The sequence below is a fragment of the Phacochoerus africanus genome, chromosome 9, assembly GCF_016906955.1.
Source record: "Phacochoerus africanus isolate WHEZ1 chromosome 9, ROS_Pafr_v1, whole genome shotgun sequence".
Taxonomy (NCBI): domain Eukaryota; kingdom Metazoa; phylum Chordata; class Mammalia; order Artiodactyla; family Suidae; genus Phacochoerus; species Phacochoerus africanus.
In genome coordinates, this window is record NC_062552.1 from 79,776,011 (window position 1) to 79,795,392 (window position 19,382).

General features: G+C 40.5%; 1 protein-coding gene across 2 annotated transcripts; it reads left to right on the forward strand.

Moving 5' to 3' along the window:
* Positions 1 to 58: 58 nt before the first annotated feature.
* TTC5 (tetratricopeptide repeat domain 5) lies at positions 59 to 18,610 on the forward strand. 2 transcript variants are annotated; one of them, XM_047796684.1, is made up of 10 exons: positions 59 to 140; positions 4,192 to 4,324; positions 5,213 to 5,424; positions 6,061 to 6,211; positions 7,757 to 7,848; positions 10,868 to 10,924; positions 11,462 to 11,608; positions 11,785 to 11,999; positions 15,411 to 15,555; positions 18,451 to 18,610. In XM_047796684.1, exons 1-10 carry the CDS (start codon positions 90 to 92, stop codon positions 18,568 to 18,570), a joined length of 1,323 nt encoding a protein of 440 aa, XP_047652640.1. In that variant the 5' UTR covers positions 59 to 89; the 3' UTR covers positions 18,571 to 18,610. The 2 variants fall into 2 exon arrangements, with proteins under 2 accessions (XP_047652640.1, XP_047652641.1); XM_047796685.1 differs by lacking the exons at positions 6,061 to 6,211; positions 7,757 to 7,848.
* Positions 18,611 to 19,382: the final 772 nt, after the last annotated feature.

The window sequence follows — 19,382 nt, forward strand, 5'->3', positions numbered from 1 at the left end:
CTAGATGTCGCTGTGGCTCCATGATGGGGACGGGTTTGCGTCTCTGTGGTTATAAAGTTGGGGGCGGAGAAGCCGAGGGCGGCTGGGAAATGATGGCTGATGAAGAGGGAGAAGTCAAGGAGGTCTTGCAGAAATTGCAGGTGAGGCCATAGATTAAAGTCTGTATCCGCTTTTGTTACTCAGGAAAAAGTAGAGAGCCCAGTTAATGCAGTACCTGCGAATTTCTTGGCGTGTACCCGACGCTATTTCTGTCTGTGTGGTTACTATAACAACCAGCGAAGGTGCCGCCGCAGTAGACTAGGGGAGCCCTCCGGGTCAGCGGAGGGGCGTAGCCCGAATGTTGGAACCTCCTGTCTGTGACCTGACTGCACCCAATTTCAGTCCCGTAGGGAAGAGGATTTATTGCTTCTAACTTTATTCCCTTACATTTTTAGGATTTTTTTTTTCTCAGTTCACCCATAACAAATAGAATACACTTGTATTTGGCAGATCTGCAGAAGCTATTACCTATCACAAGTTGCTTTGATCTCCCAAAAAGCCAGGTCTTCAGTACTTTTCTGCTTTCAAATTGGCAACAGTCACAGTAATGGCTTGCACCTCATGGAATCTGGTTACTCCCCTTGATTTTTTTGCATACTCTACAATTCCAGTTTTGGGTCTGATGCAGAAGGCTCCAGACTCTATCCAGTCCACAATTGACTGGGACTACAAGTTTTTTGTACTTGGTAGGTAGGAGCTAATTAATTGCTTGGTGCTCTTTACTTTTCTTTTGATGACTGGAGATTTTTCTTAAACCTCAGACACTTACTTCTTTGTGTTCCAAGACAGCCTGCAATTTAAACATTAGACTTATGATGATAGGCTTGTAACTTACTTAAAGGTTTTTACTGCAAAAGCTTAAACATTGGTGAGATTACTTTGTTTCTTGAGCAGAAGAGTGTGAACTTTATCTCACATCCATTTGACTTGGATTAATTTAATTTTATTCCCTACCGTGGCTGACTGCTCAATCCTGGCTCCATATTAGAAACATTGTTTTTGGGAGGTCCTGTCCTGGCTCAGCGGAAACGAATCCGACTAGTATCCATGAGGATGTGGGTTTGATCCCTGGCCTTGCTCAATGGCTTAAAGATCCCCAGTTGCTGTGAGCTGTGGTGTAGGCCGGCATCTGTAGCTTAGATTCAACTCCTAGCCTGGGAACTTCCATATGCCTTGAGCACAGCCCTAAAAAGCAAAAAAAAAAAAAAAAAGAAACGTTGTTTGTATATGTATAGAAAAAAACCTGAAAAGGTAAACTGAACAGTACCTCTGAGATTATTGGAGTGATTATGAGGAATTTTTACTTTGTATTTTTTACACGTACCTATTTAAATTTTAACACTGTATGTATATTGATTTTGCCATGTGGAAAAAACGTTATTAAAAATGTTCACTTTGGCAAAACAAACCAACAAATCCAAATAGTTTCTTTCATTTTACTATAATAACTAAAAACACACAATAAAACCTTCTCTATAACCCTTTTTTTTTTTTTTTTTTTTTAAGGGCCACTGCTGTGGCATACAGAAGTTCCCAGGCTAGGGGTCGGCTTAGAGCTGAAACTGCCAGTCTATTCGACAGCCACAACAATGTGGGATCTGAGCCGCATCTGCGACCTCCACCACAGCTTGCGGCAATGCTGGATCCTTAACCCATTGAGTAAGGCCAGGGATTGGACCCACATCCTATAGATACTAGTCAGGTTCTTGACTGGCTGAGCCACAACAGCAACTCCCTTCTCTATAATTTTTTTTTTGTCTTTTTGTCTTTTCTAGGGCCACACCCAAGGTATGTGGAGGTTCCCAGGCTACAGGTCTAATTGGAGCTGTAGCCGTTGGCCTACACCAGAGCCACAGCAATGCCAGATGAAGCCACGTCTTCAACCTACACCACAGCTCACAGCAATGCTGGATCCTTAACCCACTGAGTGAGGCCAGGGATCAAACCCACAACCTCATGGTTCCTAGTTGGATTTGTTTACCACTGCACCATGATGGGAACTCCCTCTATAATTCTTAATTTGAAGTCATGCTGATTGCAGGACAAAAAGAAACGGGTTGTAATTTTTGCTGAGAACTGTCTTTTCCTGCTCTCATTTCTGGTAGATGCCCTAAACAACTAGGTAGAGGGCATCTAGGGTATCTTGGGCCTGAGAGGGGAAGGTGTACAGATGGAATAGGGGAATGGAATAGAGGAAAGAATGGTGGTGATGCTATTTGTGGGAATAGTAGTAAGCTGTATTCCATTGTTACAGGTGTTTTAGGGAGGAAGGAATGGAAAAAGGATATTTCTCAAAGCATGTTTTACACATTATTTTTATTAAGATCATTAAAGTAGGTGCTTGTTTTAATGCAGAAGTTTGAGTTCTGCTAAAATCAGAATCTTTATTTAGGGTCCTAGAAATAATTCACGCAATAAAACTTGAAAAACTTAGCTCCAGAAGGTGCTAGTCTAATTTCTTCATTCAAGCTAGGACTTGAAGTTAAGTATAGTACATAGTATTTTCAAGATAAAGGGAAATTCATTCATTTATTTAATGAGAGCCTATCATATCCCAAGCCCTATTGTAGTGCTCAGGTATAGCTCTAAAGAAAATGGATTATTAAGATCCTCCCATCATGGACTTTACATTCCAATGGTGGAGTCAGATAATGGATAATTAATGAATAGGCCATATAATTTCCAATAAGTACCAGGAAGGAAAGTAGGGATGTGATTTAAGAGTGGGCAGAGGAGGAAGGGATTTTTTTGGGCAGTCAGAGAAGGCCCCTGTGAGAAGTTGATATTTGAACTGAGATCTGAATATGATGAGGAATGAACTGTGCAAAGGTCTGGAGAAAGCATGTCCAGGCAAAGGAAACAGCATGTGTAAAGGTGGGATTGAACTTAGTGGATCTGAGGAACTGAATGAAAGTCAGTGAGGCTCAAGTATTGTAGGAGAGTGAAAAGAAGTGAAGTTTGTGGCGGGATGAGTAGTGGGAGGTTAGATTGTACAGTCTTTTTTTTTTTCCCCTGTCTTTTTCGGGTCACACCCACAGTATATGGAGATTCCCAGGCTAGGGGTCGAATTAGAGCTGTAGCTGCTAGCCCACGCCACAGCCCCAGCAACACAGGCTCTGAACTGCGTCTTCAACCTACACCACAGCCCATGGCAACACTGGATCCTTAACCCAGTGAGAAGGCCAGGGATTGAACCCTCGTCCTCATGGATACCAGTCAGGTTTGTTAACCACTGAGCCACAATGGGGTCTCCATACTTTACAGCCTTCTAGGCTATAATGAGGAGTTGGACTTTATTCTATCTGCAGTGGGAAACTATTGGAGGGTTTGTGATATGATGTACATTTCTGTAAAGCCACTGCAACTATAGTGAGGAAAATGGGAAAGAGTAGAAGATGACCAGTTAAGAAGCTGTGGAAATAGTCCAGGCAAATAATGATACTGATTTAGTTGAGGATAGTGGTAGAGAGCTGAAGACAGGTAGGTGGATTTAGGATGTGCTGTGGAGGTAGTGATAAGACTTAGTGGTGTTGGATTATACTTTCGTGCTATTGTTTTGTTTTAGGAAAGAATGGAGAGATAAAGGAAAAGCTTTGACTTTTGTCACAGGAAGGCTCAGGCATGGAGGTATTTAAAAGAGAAAAGAGAATGTTTACTTGGAAAGAATGCAAGAGTGCCAAAAGGTGACTTGACAAAACCAAAACCAAACCAAAAAAACTCCCACAGGTATTTAAAGAAACAAAACTGCAAAAAAAAAAAAATACCAAGGTCATCAAGCTTTAATTTGTCTGTTTGTCATGGAAAACATGACTCTCACATGTTTATCATATTCACAAAGGTCATGTATTTTCAGATACCAGCATAGGAAAAATCAGGGATAAGGAATTGTTTTTATTAAGAAGTCTAGATTTCAGGGTAAATATCAAAGCTTTATACTTTGGGGACCAGTACTGGATAGGCTAATCTTATTAACTTTGTTTTATTTGGGACACTTTCCTTCGGGATATGTGGAGTTTTGATAGACTTGTCCACCTGTCTCTTGTGTCATTACTAGCTGAGATAGATAATCAGCATTTCTAGACCAAAAGCTGGTGTAGCTAGCCAGTCTCAAATTTACTTGTCTGGTGTCTTCTTCATCCTTATACTTCCTAGGAACTGGTGGATCAGCTTTATACATTTCGAGAGTGCTATTTCGAGACACATAGTGTTGAGGATGCTGGGAGGAAACAACAGGATGTGCGGAAAGAGATGGAGAAGACCCTGCAGCAAATGGAGGAAGTAGTAGGTATGAGTCCCAAGAGAGTATGCAACCCCCATTCCCTTGCCACATGTGATTTTTGCTCTCTCTCTCTCTGCAGGCTCTTTGGTATCTTGTTTGTGGCTCCTACAAGATGGTACCACAGACTATTTCTGCTCACAGTGCCTGTGTGGGATGGCAACCTTTCAGTTCTCTAAACTCCAAGTGCCATGAAATAAAAAAGAGCATATTTTTTGCTTGATTACTATTGCAGTAATCTTCTTACCTGGGCTTTCTGCTTCTAATTTCTCTTACTTCCAAATCAGCTTAAATAATGACCGTGGCCATTATCTTTCTGAGTCCTTACTTCATGCATTTAATACCAAGCCTTGTCTACCTCTTTGCTCAAGTATCTTCAAAGAGTCCTGCTATTGACGGTTGAAGTCTAAACCCTTTTACCTGGTATTCAAGTGTCCATTGTCTATTTTTTCCCCCCACCCTTATATCTGATTACTTACAGAGCAACTTTTTGTTTCATTCAGTTTGAACCAGCCACTCTCCTGTGAACAGGCCACATGTATTTCTGCCTCTTTATAATGGTTTACATCATTTTTTTCTCCCTGGAGTATCTGTATTTTTTCCTTTTCACATTTTAAAGTCCGTTTATTGAGTGTATGCCATATCCTCTTTTTCATTGTTTTAATTTTCCTTGTATATGTTTTGTCCTTTCTGCTAGATTGTAAGCCCCTTAAAGGTAGAGATAATGCTTTCTTTGTTACCCTCTTTCCTAACATAGTATTCTGCATGTAGTAGGTTTTCAATCAATGGTTTGTTCATAAAGCTGGCATGGGGTTATTCCTTGAGAGAGAGCACCTTGGTCTTACCTGTAAGGCTGCCTAGTTTTCCACTCTCCTTTATCTTTTCCCTTCCTCCTAGGTTCTATCCAGGGCAATGCACAGGTTCTGATGCTAACTGGGAAGGCACTGAATGTGACTCCTGACTATAGCCCTAAGGCTGAGGAGCTTCTGTCAAAGGCTGTGAAGCTGGAGCCCAAGCTGGTGGAAGCCTGGAACCAGTTGGGTGAGGTGTATTGGAAGAAAGGGGATGTCGCAGCTGCCCACACCTGCTTCTCAGGAGCCCTCACCCATGTGAGCTGCCCATTATCCCCTCCCTCAGAAAACAGGAAGAATGGGATTTCTTTGGTTCTGTGAGTCTCCCTAGCAGAAGTCTCCCTAGTCTCCCTAGCAGAGTCTCCCTAGCAGAATGAATACCAGGGTAGGACTGTATTGGAACTAGGAGAACAGAATCAGAAGGGAGGAAGGGTAGGGGAGCAGACTTAGATGAGGAGAACAGGGACTGGAGATGGGTCAGATTCAGGGGTAGATAAGAAATAAAGTTGATGCATGTAGATAGGGGTCTAAGATACAGATGGCAGGAAGAATTTTTTTTCTTTTCTTTTTTTTTTTTTGTCTTTTTAGGGCTGCACCTGCGGCACATGGAGGTTCCCAGCCTAGGGATCGAATCAGAGCTGTAGCCAGATCCGAGCTGTGTCTGCGACCTACACCACAGTTCACAGCAACATCGGATCCTTAACCCACTGAGTGAGGCCAGGGATCGAACCTTCGTCCTCACGGATGCTAATCAGATTCGTTTCTGCTGAGCCATGATGGGAACTCCCAGCAGGAAGAATTAAGATGAAAAATCAGAAGAAGATTGAGATAGAATAGATCTGGAAAGGGGAAATAGAATCAGTAAGGTTGAGTATATGCCGGCTTTCTTTGCAGTGCAAGAACAAAGTCTCCCTTCAAAACCTGTCAATGGTGCTTCGTCAGCTGCGGACTGACTCTGGAGATGAACATTCTCGCCATGTCATGGACAGTGTCCGGCAGGCTAAGTTGGCTGTGCAGATGGACATCCTTGATGGCCGCTCCTGGTGTGAGTGTTCTCAAAAATCTCCAGCAGGTTTCTAGAGCAGTGGTTCTCAACCATGGCTGCACACCAGAATCATCTGGAGCCCATCTGTTGAGACTGACTCTGAGTGTGAAGCCATGGTGTCTTTGCTTTGAAGAAGCCCAAAAGGTGTATTTTGATGAACCACTGTTCTAGGAACTCTTGAACCTTTTCATTGAAGAGAGGTGTATGTTTTTACATAAGCAGGGCAGGATGTATGTGCCGTCTGTTGAAGTTTCTCCGTTGGGTCCTCGTTTGCCTTTATCCCAGTGGAATTTGGGGTATGCTAAGTATAGTGTCATCACTGATTTGTTTCAAACATGGGGCCCTTCATACAGACTTTTGAGGGTGACCAAAATAGTTATGCTTTGCACTTGGCTCTTAGATGAGCCATCACTGTGTTTCTTAGCTTTTTTATCTGCTTCTGCCTTAGGTGGGAGAGGTTGGCTGGAGTGGGCTGGAATTGGGTATTTCCTTTCCCTTTCTTCCATGTGGAAAGCTAGAATCAGCTGAAGTTGTTTTTTTCCCTTCTTTAGGTCAGTTGGGCTCTGGTTAAGTAGTTTGTCTTGAGGGCAGGCTTTGCTAAGAATGGAGTGCTCAGGAGTTCCATCTGTGGCACAGGGGGTTAAGGAGCCAGCATTGTCTCTGTAGTGACTTGGGTTGCTGCTGAGGTGCAGGTTCAATCCCCAGCCAGGTACAGTGGGTTAAGGATCTGGTGTTGCCGCAGCTGGCTTAGATTCGATTCCTGGCCCAGGAACTTTCATATGCTGTGGGTGTGGTCAAAAAAAAAAAAAAGAATGGAGTGCTTTAGGATATTTTAAAATAGTTCCTTTGTCTCCTTCCGCTGGTAGTATGAGGGTATTTTTCTCTGATATTTTCTGTGAGAATCTGGTTAAGTTCCTGGAGGTAAAATCTCACAATATTGTGGAGTCTCCCTTCTGACCGGGAGCCCTGGAGCCTTTACCTCCCAGGTTTGTCCACACTGAGCCTCCAGGATTCATCAGTTTCAGTTCAGGTTTTCCTCCCCCAGCCCTTTTCCTGTGGCAGCTCAGGAGTTTCTGCTTTGGTAAGCCATAACTCCCTGTGTTTGCCTGTTTGTCTCTCCAGTTTTGGGGGCAGTTGTTTACCCTGTGTTTTCCCTTTTTTTTTTGTATTTTTGTCTTTTTTAGGGCTGCATTTGTGGCTATGGAGGTTCCCAGGCTAGGGGTCTAATTGGAGCTGTTGCTACCAGCCTACACCAGAGCCCTAGCAAACGCCAGATCCAAGCTGTGTCTGCAGCCTACACCACAGCTCATGGCAACGCCGGATTCTTAACTCACTGATCCAGGCCAGGGATCAAACCCTCAACCTCATGGTTCCTAGTCGGATTCGTTTCTGCTGTGTCATGGTGGAAACTCCGTTTTCCCTTTTCTTATGCATCTGAGAAGAGTTGTGGATTTTTCAGTCTGTTTAGCTTTTTACTTGTTAGGATAGACCGGCGACTTTAAGCTCCCAATATGTAGAACCAGAAACCCTGTGTTTTTTTTTCAGATATTCTGGGGAATGCATACCTTTCTCTTTACTTCAATACTGGCCAGAACCCTAAGATCTCCCAGCAAGCCCTCAGTGCCTATGCCCAAGCAGTAAGTATTTATGGTCACCCAGGCCAGATATACAGAGGCAGCAACAGTAGCAAGGGTATCATTCAGTCTTACTTGTAGCTTTTTAGCAAGCAGCATGGGCAGTGTTTGCTGGCATCCAGTGTGTGTGGTTTGGTAAAGCTGGGTCTGCAGAGTTGATGTATTTCTTCATATAACTTGAGTTTTAGCAACCATGTGCAGCATATGCCTCAGCTCCTTGAACAGTCTAGACTTCTTACAGGCATGTATAATCAAATTATAGAGCCCATCCTAACATGTTCATCTTTTTTAATGGGAAAAAAGTCCATGTTACAATAGCTTAATAATATTTGTGTACATTTTGAAAGAAAAAATAAAAACTCTTGATACTTAAGTATAAATTAAGCACTATCCCCAGATTGACCATTAGATCGTATGGCTCTGGATTTCCCATAAACTAAGAAAGAAAATGGTATGTAGCCCATTCTGCATTATTTCCTAGGGATTAATTCACTGGAGCTCATGCTTCACTTAGGCTTTCATGCAATTTTATATTGATAGCCACTTGCAGGGGGGTTTCCTTCAGACTTGAGTGCCTGACTGCTCATTGTTACAAAGTTCATACTGACCTTTTGACCCTTCATATCTAGGCCTCATATTCACCTTCTTTTGCTTTCTCTTGACATAGAGAATTGCTTTTAAGCTGAGCATGACTTATTTTTACTCTGAATTGCAGAGTAAGAAATATAGCTGTCTTATATTCATGTTTGCAGTTTAGGGACCGTTCATTTATCTTTTCTTTTCTACCTTCCCACAGAAGGTTTATTTTTCATAAAGCTGAAGTGCAGAACATAGATAACCATTTTTTGGGGGGGTTCTTTTTAGTGCTTCACCTTCAGCATATGGAAGTTCCCAGGCTAGGGGTCAAATTGGAGCTGCAGCTGCTGGCCTACACCATAGCCACAGCAACACCAGATCCTTAAACCACTGAGCGAGGCCAGGGATTGATGGATACTAGTTGGAGTCCTAATCCACTGAGCCACAACGGGAATTCCTAGATAACCATTTTTAATAAGCTCAAATTTTTAAACTACAGAATGCTACAGGAATTATAGCTTTAGAAAATTCAACCGTTTTTCATATTTCAAAAAATCTCAATTCATTTCTTAAAAAGTAAACTTCTTGGGAGTTCCTGTTGTGGTGCAGTGGAAATGAATCCAACTAGTATCCATGAGGATGTGGGTTCGATCCCTGGCCTTGCTCAGTGGGTTAAAGGATCCAGCATTGCCGTGAGCTCTGGTGTAGATTGCAGATGTGGCTCGGATCCTATGTTGCTGTGGCTGTGGTGTATGCCGGCAACTGTAGCTCTGATTCGACCCCTAGCCTGGGAACTTCCATATGCTGCGGATGTGGCCCTAAAAAGCAAAAAAAAAAAAAGTACACTTCTTATAATATTTGTTTGGCATATTACCCTGGTTAAACTCTGGTGTAGCCATACACCTGTGCATTATGGTCTGTCCTTGCTGAGGTGATGATAACTGCAGTTCACCTGATGGGACTCACTCATGACAGAAGAACATGCTTTTTCAAAAGGACAAATATGATTTCCTCACATACTATGCTTCTCACTGTAGCGTTAATGGCAGCATTTAACTCAACCCAACCTGTGTAGCCAGTGGGACTGTTCTTTTTTTAATCAGGGAACTTTTCAGGCAGAGGGATTATATTTTATTCTGATTTCTTAATCTGATAAATGTTAACATTTTTTTTTGTCTTTTTTGTTGTTGTTGTTGTTGCTATTTCTTGGGCCGCTCCCGCGGCATATGGAGGTGCCCAGGCTAGGGGTTGAATCGGAGCTGTAGCCACCGGCCTACGACAGAGCCACAGCAACGCGGGATCCGAGCCGCGTCTGCAACCTACACCACAGGTCACGGCAACGCCGGATTGTTAACCCACTGAGCAAGGGCAGGGACCGAACCCGCAAGCTCATGGTTCCTAGTGGGATTCGTTAACCACTGCGCCACGACGGGAACTCCCAAATGTTTACATTTTAAAGCATCATATGTTGTATATGCCTTTAAAGTTTTATATTTGGCTTCTGATAAATAGTTCCTTTTTTGGAGTTCCCATCATGGCTCAGCATAAACAAATCTGACTAGCATCCATGAGGATGTGGGTTCGATCCCTGGCCTCGCTTAGTGGGTTAAGGATCCAGCTTTGGCATGAGCTGGGGTGTAGGTCTCAGATGTGGCTCAGATCTCGCATTGCTGGGGCTGTGGTGTAGACCAGCAGCTACAGCTCTGATTCGACCCCTGGCCTGGGAACCACCATATGCCACAGGTGCAGCCCTAAAAGGATCCAAAAAAAAAAAATTGTCTTTAACACTTTAATTTCTTCACTCAGACCTACATTTTTAAACATATTTGAACCAACCATTTAAATAGTTTGATTCATGTTGTTTATGCTTTTGCAGTGTGCAGCAAAATAGGATTTAATAGATTTTAAAAAATAAAGTGATTATAGGCATGAACATAGCCATCAGTTTCTTCATAAAAAATTTGTCTGCACCATTATATGGTTTCTGGCCATCTTAGAGAATCAGAATTTGACTTTCATTGTGTGTTTTAAGGGGACTTGCATATAGAAACATGATTCTGTTTGTATCTGGAGCTGTGCTCATGGGCAGAGGAAACGCATTAAATCAACATCATTTCTTTCCTCATTTATACTGTATCTCATTATTGAAAATTTTCTTGTCAGATATTAATCCTATATTTCTTCTTGTTTTTATACTTTTGCATGGATTATTTATATTCATATTTTAAAGTTTTATGTGCATACAAAACCCTTACATCCTTGAAGTTTCAGGGACTGGGTAATCTGTGCCATATAAGCAGTTACTGTATAACTATGTGGGTATAGGAAACATTTCGAAAAGCAAGGAAGTTAAGTTTTTCCAGGGAGAGGAGGTTTAGGACATGTGTGTTTGGTCATCCTTAAGACTGAGACAAGAGCCACTGATGATCTTTTTATCCTACTACAGGAGAAGGTTGACAGGACAGCTTCCAGCAATCCTGATCTTCATCTGAATAGGGCAACGGTAAAAAAAAATATTATCATTTGTGTTGGGAAGTGGTCATCTCAAGATTGAATAAATAAGACATCTAGGTGTTGGCTTGTGAGGATAACTGAGTATTCATAGGAACAAGATTGGGTACAAACTGACAGAAGAAAGCCAGTTTATTTCTAGGAAAAGCTATCTTAGTTTGACTGAAGTATCTGGAGGGAAAGGAAAAGGGGCCTGAGGGGGTGGGAGGGTCAGTAGAGGATGGGGGACACAGTTTAGTAGAAAACTTTACTGAAATGTTCATTGTAAGCATAAAATTAGTTTCACCCAGTATATGCAACTTAACTGTTTTAGGGTTTGGAAGTTAGTTTCTTTGAAGTGATTCCATCTTTGGGGTTGTAATCGCCTTGGCCAGGAAGAAGGATGTAAGGTTTTACTAGCTCTTGAGGCTATTCATTTGTAGAATAGGAAAATGATTGGGAAGGAAAACTATTTCTTTAGATCCCTAGCCTGTGCTGTTTGTGTTAAATACACTTATAATTGGGAGGTTTTTGTTTATGTCTTATGCAGCTACATAAATATGAAGAGAATTATGGGGAGGCTTTGGAGGGCTTCTTTCGGGCTGCAGCACTGGATCCTGCCTGGCCAGAGCCCCGGCAACGAGAGCAGCAACTCCTGGATTTCCTAAACAGATTAACCAGCCTCCTTGAGAGCAAGGTAAAGATCTAAAGGCTGAATCCTACTTCTTTATTCTTCTATAAGTCAGTAAAATAAGAATAAAATAGGCCTCAATGGTAGTAACCCTGTATAGTGAGAAGCTGGGAGGGGAGGACTAGATTCTCAAGGAGAGTGACTGCTTGCCAGCTTCTTACCTATTTCCTTTTCCTTTGCAGGGAAAAGTGAAGACCAAAAAGTTACAGAGCATGCTGGGAAGCTTGCGCCCAGCCCATCTAGGCCCTTGTGGTGACGGGCGCTATCAGTCAGCCTCTGGGCAGAAGGTGACCCTGGAGCGCAAGCCACTGAGTGCTCTGCAGCCTGGTGTAAACAGTGGAGCTGTGGTCCTGGGAAAGGTGGTGTTCAGCCTCACCACGGAGGAGAAGGTCCCCTTGTGCGTGTCCCTTACATTCTCTTGTGCATCCTTTTGAAATATTTGCTGTCATTTCCTGGCCTTACTCTCAAAGTTGAGGACTTTATTAGTGGTTGGATATTAGTGAGTTCTGTGTTCTTTCTGTGACTGTCCCAAGAGCAGGTATTGTCTAGGTGATGTCTAGCAATCTCTTTGTAGATTCTGTCACCAACAGTTTTTTTTTTCCTGAGTTTGGTGTTCTCTGGTCTCCTACATTTGAAGCTGAAATTTGACAGCTGCATTTTGTTTTTTTAATTGACAGAGGGAAACCTTAAAGTTCTCTTACCTCTTTGTGTTTACATGATCATACAAGTTAAAGGAGGAAGAATTCTAAGTCCTGATTGGACTTAGATATGCTTAAGCAGTTCTGGAAGGTGAGCTTTGAGTTTGAATTTAAGGCCTGATTCTCTCAGATGTTATTCTGCAGATATTTATTGAGCATCTGCTATATATGTTGTAGGGAGCAAAAAAAAAAAAAAAGTAACACACCTAAGTGAAAAGTGCTTATAATCTAGCGGTTAGAAATGAGTTAAGAATATTTGTTTAGAAAATTTTTAACTCTTGAAAAATTAGGGTTTAGTCAGTGCCATCATTCCTTGGTCCTTCAGGGACTTTCTAATCCCTGGTTGACTGGTTTCCTTTTTCTGTTTTCTACTGAAAAAAAAATTTTTTTTTTTTTCTGGAATCACCATGTCTGATTGAGTGGCTTCTACTACATGGCTCTATAACATTCTGACTTATCTCTCACTATTCCCTTTCCTATCTCTTCTGCTCCATTTAAAACAAAATACAACTCCCATTGTATGCCTGATTTTCCTTCATGGCATTTTCATGGGGTATTTGTTTGATGAATTGAAGAGCAAGAAGATAGTTGAAAAAAGTTTAGTTGCTAGACCAGACCCTAGAGTTAAGAGGAATGAGAAAGAAATAGAAGTTAGATTTAGGGGCCCTTGAGAACAAGTATTTTGCCACCTCCTGGTTTTTCTCTCTTTTTTTTTTTTGCCCAATTTCTAAATATAAAGTTCTAGAAGGACTCTGTTTTTGTTCCTTTCCTCTTTTCTCTCTATGCAAGAATGACAAATAGATGCTACCTTTGATCACTTGGCAGTGATGTGTGACTCCCTGTGTAGAAGGATTCTGAGGCTTTGACTGGTTTCCCAGGAGAATGCTGTGCTTGATTGCAGTATTTGCTGTGAATTCAGGTGTGCCAAGTGATGGCATGAACACCGATTCTTCACCATCTCATTTATAGGTCATCTTGTTTGGTGATGTCCTATAAACCTAAGGCTTTGGCTGCCTACACTGTGCTTGCAGGTTTATCTCAGCAGGCCTCATTTCCACGTTTTGGATTCTTGTATCCAGCTACCTCTGGGGTGTAGTTGGAAATCTCTTTAACTCAGTATGTTCAGAATCACTTACCTCATCTTTCTCTTTCAGTGGGCTTCTACTTCCTAAATTCTTTGTCAATCAATGGTACCACCTCTCCTCAGTTCTTAAGACTTCTGAAAATTGTTCTAGACTTCTCCAGTGTCCTGCGTTGGGGTAGTCACCAAGTCCAATAGATGTGCCTTTTAGTTCCTACTTTCTTGTCTCTTCTAATTTAATTTAGCCTCTTAACATTTCTCCAGACAAGTCTCCCTATTCCCTGTTTTTCCTCTAGTGTTCCACAGTGCAGATAAATTTTTCCCAGATGCATTCTGGCCATTGCTGTTAATTATTTAAAATTTCTTTCTGGTACTGTGTAGCTTTTAGGATAAAGTTTTAATTCCTTAGCTTGGCTTAGCCTACAAAAGCTCTATGATTTTCTCCCTGCCTACCTCTGTCCAATATCTTCTGTCACTTTCCCACTTGTGCCTTTTGTTCTAACCATAGGATTATTTTGTAGGTTTCAGAATAGCTCTTTTTATGCCTCTATGTCTTTACACAGTTACTGTGCTTGCTTTTTGATATAGATTACAGTTTTCCCCCAACATTTTATTATAAAAATTTTCAAATATGTAGCAAAACTGAAAGAATTTTATAGTGGATATTTGTGTACCCAACCACCTATATTCTACTGTTAATATTTTACTATACTTAGTTTATCACATATTTATCTGTACTCCTGTTCATCTATTGATCTCTCTTATTTTTGGTGCATTTTGAAGTAAATTGCACACACCAGTAAACTTTCCTCTAAATAGTTAAGCATGCAGTCATTAACTGGAGTTCAGTATCTGTTTATACTTTTCTTCTTTTTATGTAAAATTTACATACAATGAAATGTACAAATCTTAGTGAATATTTGTTAAGTTTAGACAAATGCATACACCCATGTAACCCAGACACCTATAGAGAATGTTAGCACCACCTCAGGAAGTTCCCTCATGTTCCTTCCCAGTCAAGTCCTCTTCCCTTCCCCCCAGAGGTTTTTTTGTTTCCACCGAGGATTAATTTTATTTATTTATTTATTTATTTATTTTCTTTTTTCTTTTTAGGGCTGCACTTGTGGCATATGGTAGTTCCTAGGTAGGGGTTGAATTAGAGCTGTAGCTGCCACCCTACACCATAGCCACAGCAATTCCAGATCCAAGCTTCATCAGCCACCCATACCATAGCTCATGGCAACACCGGATCCTTAACTCACTGAGCAAGGCCAGGGGTCAAATGCTTATCCTCGTGGATACTAGTTGGGTTCTTAATCTGCTGAGCCACAACCGGAACTCCTAGTTTTCCTTTTTTAACGTAGCTAGTTTTTTGTCCTTTAACATTCAGTTTGAGGGTTAAACCTTCCTGGCTCTCCATTGATTTAGACATTTCTCCTCTGGCTCCTAAAATCCTGCTTTTGGCCTCACTGAATTCAGCACAGGGAAAAGCTATTCTAGTACCTATTGCAGTTGTACTGTAAGTGATGGCTTAATTGTCTGATACTGCTAGACCAGTAAGCTTGCTCATAGCTAGATTGGTGTCTCACTGCCAACTAAGTGCAATACCTGACACATTACATGTTTTCCATGAAAGTTTGTGGAATTAAATTGACAGTTATGGTTAGAGACCAGGATGAAAGTTGTGATAGTTAAATGGATAGAGCAGGAAATGTTCAGCCGCAACATTTTGAGCTAGTTGGTTATTAATATTTGTTGAATGGCCTCCATGTGCATGTGTCCCAAGTTCTTGCAAAAATGACAGACTGATGGGTCTTGTGCATGGTCTCTAAAGATATTATATATCTGAGACATATGAGCACTCAGATGTACATAGTGAATGATGGCACCTATCGTAGGATTTCTAAGTAAGTAAGAAAACATGTTTATTTTGCTGGTATTTTAAAACCACTAGTTTTGCTTTTCTTTCCTGTCCACTTACCCCTCCACCCCTTTTTTTTCTCTCTCTTAACCCATCTTAACCTGGCAGTACATTTGGCCTGGTAGATTCAGATGGACCTTGCTGTGCAGTGATGGTGTATAATATGGTGCAGAGTTGGGGAGTGCTCATTGGGGACTCTGTAGCCATCCCCGAACCTAACCTTCGGCTTCATCGAATTCAGCACAAGGGAAAGGTGAGTGATGGCTAGGATTCTTTCTCAGCTCACGGGCTCTGGAAGAGGGACCAAGTTTACCTCTTTTAAAAAGTAGATGTAGGAGTTCCCATCATGGCGCGGTGGAAACGAATCTGACTAGGAACCACAAGGTTGCGGGTTTGATCCCTGGCCTCGCTCAGCGGGTTAAGGATCCGGTGTTGCCGTGAGCTACGGTGTATGATGCAGACCCGGCTTGGATCCCACATTGCTATGGCTGTGGCATAAGCTGGCAGCTACAGCTCCGATTGGACCCCTAGCCTGGGAACCTCTGTAGGCTGCAGGTGTGGCCCTAAAAAGCAAACAAAACAAACAAACAAAAAGTATATGTGAAGTAATGAATATGTGTGTGTGTGTGTGTTCTATGATATCATATATCCATACACATATATGTCTATATATATAATTTATGTTTTACTAAAAGTTATACTAAAAAGTAGTTTTTTATTTCCACTAAAAAACTAATGGTAGACAAAAATGGACTGAACAGAGAAACACAGATATATATGATATTACTTAACATGTGGAATCTAAAAAGCCAAACTTTTGAAAACAGAGAGTAGGATGCTGGTTGCCTTGGGGATGGGGGAGTTGGGGAGATGTTGTTTCAGGGTACAAACTTGCAATTATTACATACATAAGTCCTGGAGATCTAATGCACAGCATAGTGATTATAGGCAGTAATATGGTTTTATAAACTTCGACGTTGCTTAGAAAGTAGGTCTTAATTGTTCCTACCACAAAAAGAAGTGATAGTTAAGTGACATGGAAGAGATTTTAGCTAATGCAATGGTGGTAATATTGCAATATATAAATGTATTAAATCACCACATTGTATACCTTAACCTTACAAAATATTATATGCCAGTTATTTCAATCAAAATACATTAAAAAAATGGGCCGAAATATTGTCATTCAGATGTTATTACTATTAACAGTATGTTATGTAAACCTTCAGTCTTTTCTTAACATATATACACACATTCCTATGTATATTTTAAATAACGAATGGAATATTATATGCAAATGTTTGCGAACATTTCCCATGGTTTTCTACATTCTGCAACATTGTTTTGAATTAACTCATAGAGGTGGCGATGTTAGTTAAAATTAACTGAAACTTAACTGACTGCTAAACACTGTGTTAAGAACTTTACTGCTCACAGTGATTCGTTTACTCTAGGTATTTAACCACATTTTCCCCATTTAGATGAAGAGTCAGCAAGCTATAGCTGATTGACCAAATCTGACTTACTGCCTGCTTTTATTTGGCTTGTAAGCCAAAAATGGTTTCTGTATTTTTAAATCAAACAGTTGAAAGAATAATAATAATTTGTGATACATGAAAATTACAGGAAGTTAAAATTTCAGTGTCTGTAACTAATTTTTTTTTAAAACAAAGTCACTAATTTGTTGTTGTTTGTGGCTGCTTTTGCACTACAGTGTCAGAATTGAATAGTTATGTGACAGAGACCATATGATCCTCAAAGCATAAAATATTTATTATTTGACTCTTAATAGAAAAAATTTGCTGATCTCAGATCTAGATTATTTGTAATTTTTCTTATTATAAAAGTACCATAGTAAATATTTTTATATCGGCCCATATCCATGATTATTAAATACATTTAATTTATTAAAGAAATTAAGTGAATTTCTAAGATAAAATGCTGGCTCTAAAGAGTATGCAGAATTCTAAGACTTTTGATACATATTACCAAATTATTTTTTGGAATGTTGTATCAGTTATTACCAACAGTGGATATGAGTAATTGTTTTTTTCTAGTTTTGTTTGCACCTCTGTATAGAAACCTCTGGAAAATTATTTGCTGCTTTTATATGAAAAGTATAGTATCAATATTGCTTGGCTTTGGTTTCTTGATTATTGGTGAGGCTGAAAATTTTATCATATGTTTATTGACTATTTATAATCCTTTTATAAATTTTTTTTTGGTCACTTGCCTATATTCCTGTTAGGATGTCATCAAAAAATTGATTTATGAGAACTTTTCAGTTTACTTCTTTACTTTGACTTAAAAGAACCTTCTTTACACTCTAAGTAGAATAGTATTTTTTGGATGAAGTTTTTTTTTTTTTTTTGTCTTTTGTCTTTTTAGAGCCACACCCAAGGCATATGGAGGTTCCCAGGCCAGGGGTCCAATTGGAGCTGTTGCCACTGGCCTATACCAGAACCACAACAATGCCAGATCCAAGCCGCGTCTGTGACCTACACCACAGCTCACGGCAACGCCGGATCCTCAATCCACTGAGTGAGGCCAGGGATCGAACCCTCAACCTCATGGTTCAAACAGCATGTTTACAGCTTAAAATACATTTGAACTGATAAAATGACCTGACATCTTCTGTTATTAGGACAGTGTTTACATTTTGTTGATTCTTCCTGATATAAAAGAAGAAGTAAGTCTGATTTATATTTGACAGATCAGTTTATGGCCTTACAAACTTGATCCAAGAGTTTCTCAGACTTTTCATTGGCTCTGGTTGGCTGCTGTGTGTATTAGTTATAATTGTTGATAAACTCTGTGGGAAGGGCAGATTCTGTAGAGGTGATGGGATCCTTGTTTTTTTGGGCATTGCCAGGATCCTGTCCTTTTTGAATCAAGAGAATTGTCCCATTCTTACAGTGACAGCACTGGCACCCTACTTGACCCATATTTTTCTTCTGAAGATTGAAAACTTGGAAAATTACATTCCCTGTGTCAGCTCAGTTTTGTTTAGTGTGAGGTGGAAATAAAGGGTGTATCTACTGAGGAGAGCAGAGAGGAGGAGGAGAATGTCACAGGTGGTATATCCCTGTGCTATAGTTTCTTCCATGTTAGAATCTGTAACGAGCCTCTGTGTTTTTGTCTTTTCCAGGACTATTCCTTTTCCAGTGTTCGTGTGGAGACGCCCCTCCTGTTAGTGGTGAATGGGAAGCCTCAGGGCTCCAGCAGCCAGGCTGCTGCCACAGTGGCATCTCGGCCACAGTGTGATTAGGTCCCATTGGTTTATTTTTGCTTTTATTTCTATTGCTTTGGGAGACTGACCTGCAAACACATTTGTAAGGTTGATGTCAGAGAATGTTTTGCCTATATTCTCTTCCAGGAGTATATTTAAGTCTTGTCCACTGAGCCATGATGGGAACTCCTAAATTTTCTAAATAATATATTTTTTAAGTTTCAAGTGAAAATTTGAATCTGTTTCACTTCATGTAATTTTTAAATATACCGCTTTTTTAAAGTATCAGTTTTCTTAAAACTTGTATAGTTCATGCAATTCCTAGTCAAGACTTTGAATGACAATCTCTTCAAATTCTAGGCATTTACCATTGATGAGAAATTTTCTTTGCATAAATACATGGTAGCAGATGGTAGATATACATTGCTTTCTCTCTTCTCTGGTTATTAACCAGAATTTGGATAATTCAACCTCTTTCGATCATATTTAAGGGTGTGATCATTCTTTAAATCTCCACAGCTCTTCTTTTTCTGTTATTGACAAATGTAATGTTAAAAGGTCTTGTGAGGTAGCTTTCTTCATAATTAGACTGTGAGTTTTAGGGAAAGATACCACAGAGGTAAAGTACCCTTCTTGTCATGTCATATCAGGGGATATAATATCCACATATCACTGGGGATATTAACCTTTATCACATGGTTGATGTTGTGCTTGCCATGTTTCTTCACTGTAAAGTTACTCTTTTTCCCTCTCCTTAATATTCTCTGGAAGCAAGTCACTATGTCTAGGCCACTTTCAGGAAAAGGGTTTAAGCTTTACTTCCCGGAGGAAGGAGTATCTACATATATTAC

Bases quoted from the DNA above. Each gene is read 5' to 3' on its own strand.
- TTC5 (XM_047796684.1), top strand. From the start codon at position 90: ATGATGGCTGATGAAGAGGGAGAAGTCAAGGAGGTCTTGCAGAAATTG. The intron at 4,325-5,212 runs GTATGAGTCCCA...CCTTCCTCCTAG, and splicing joins GCAAATGGAGGAAGTAGTAG to GTTCTATCCAGGGCAATGCA. The intron at 11,609-11,784 runs GTAAAGATCTAA...TTTCCTTTGCAG, and splicing joins CCAGCCTCCTTGAGAGCAAG to GGAAAAGTGAAGACCAAAAA.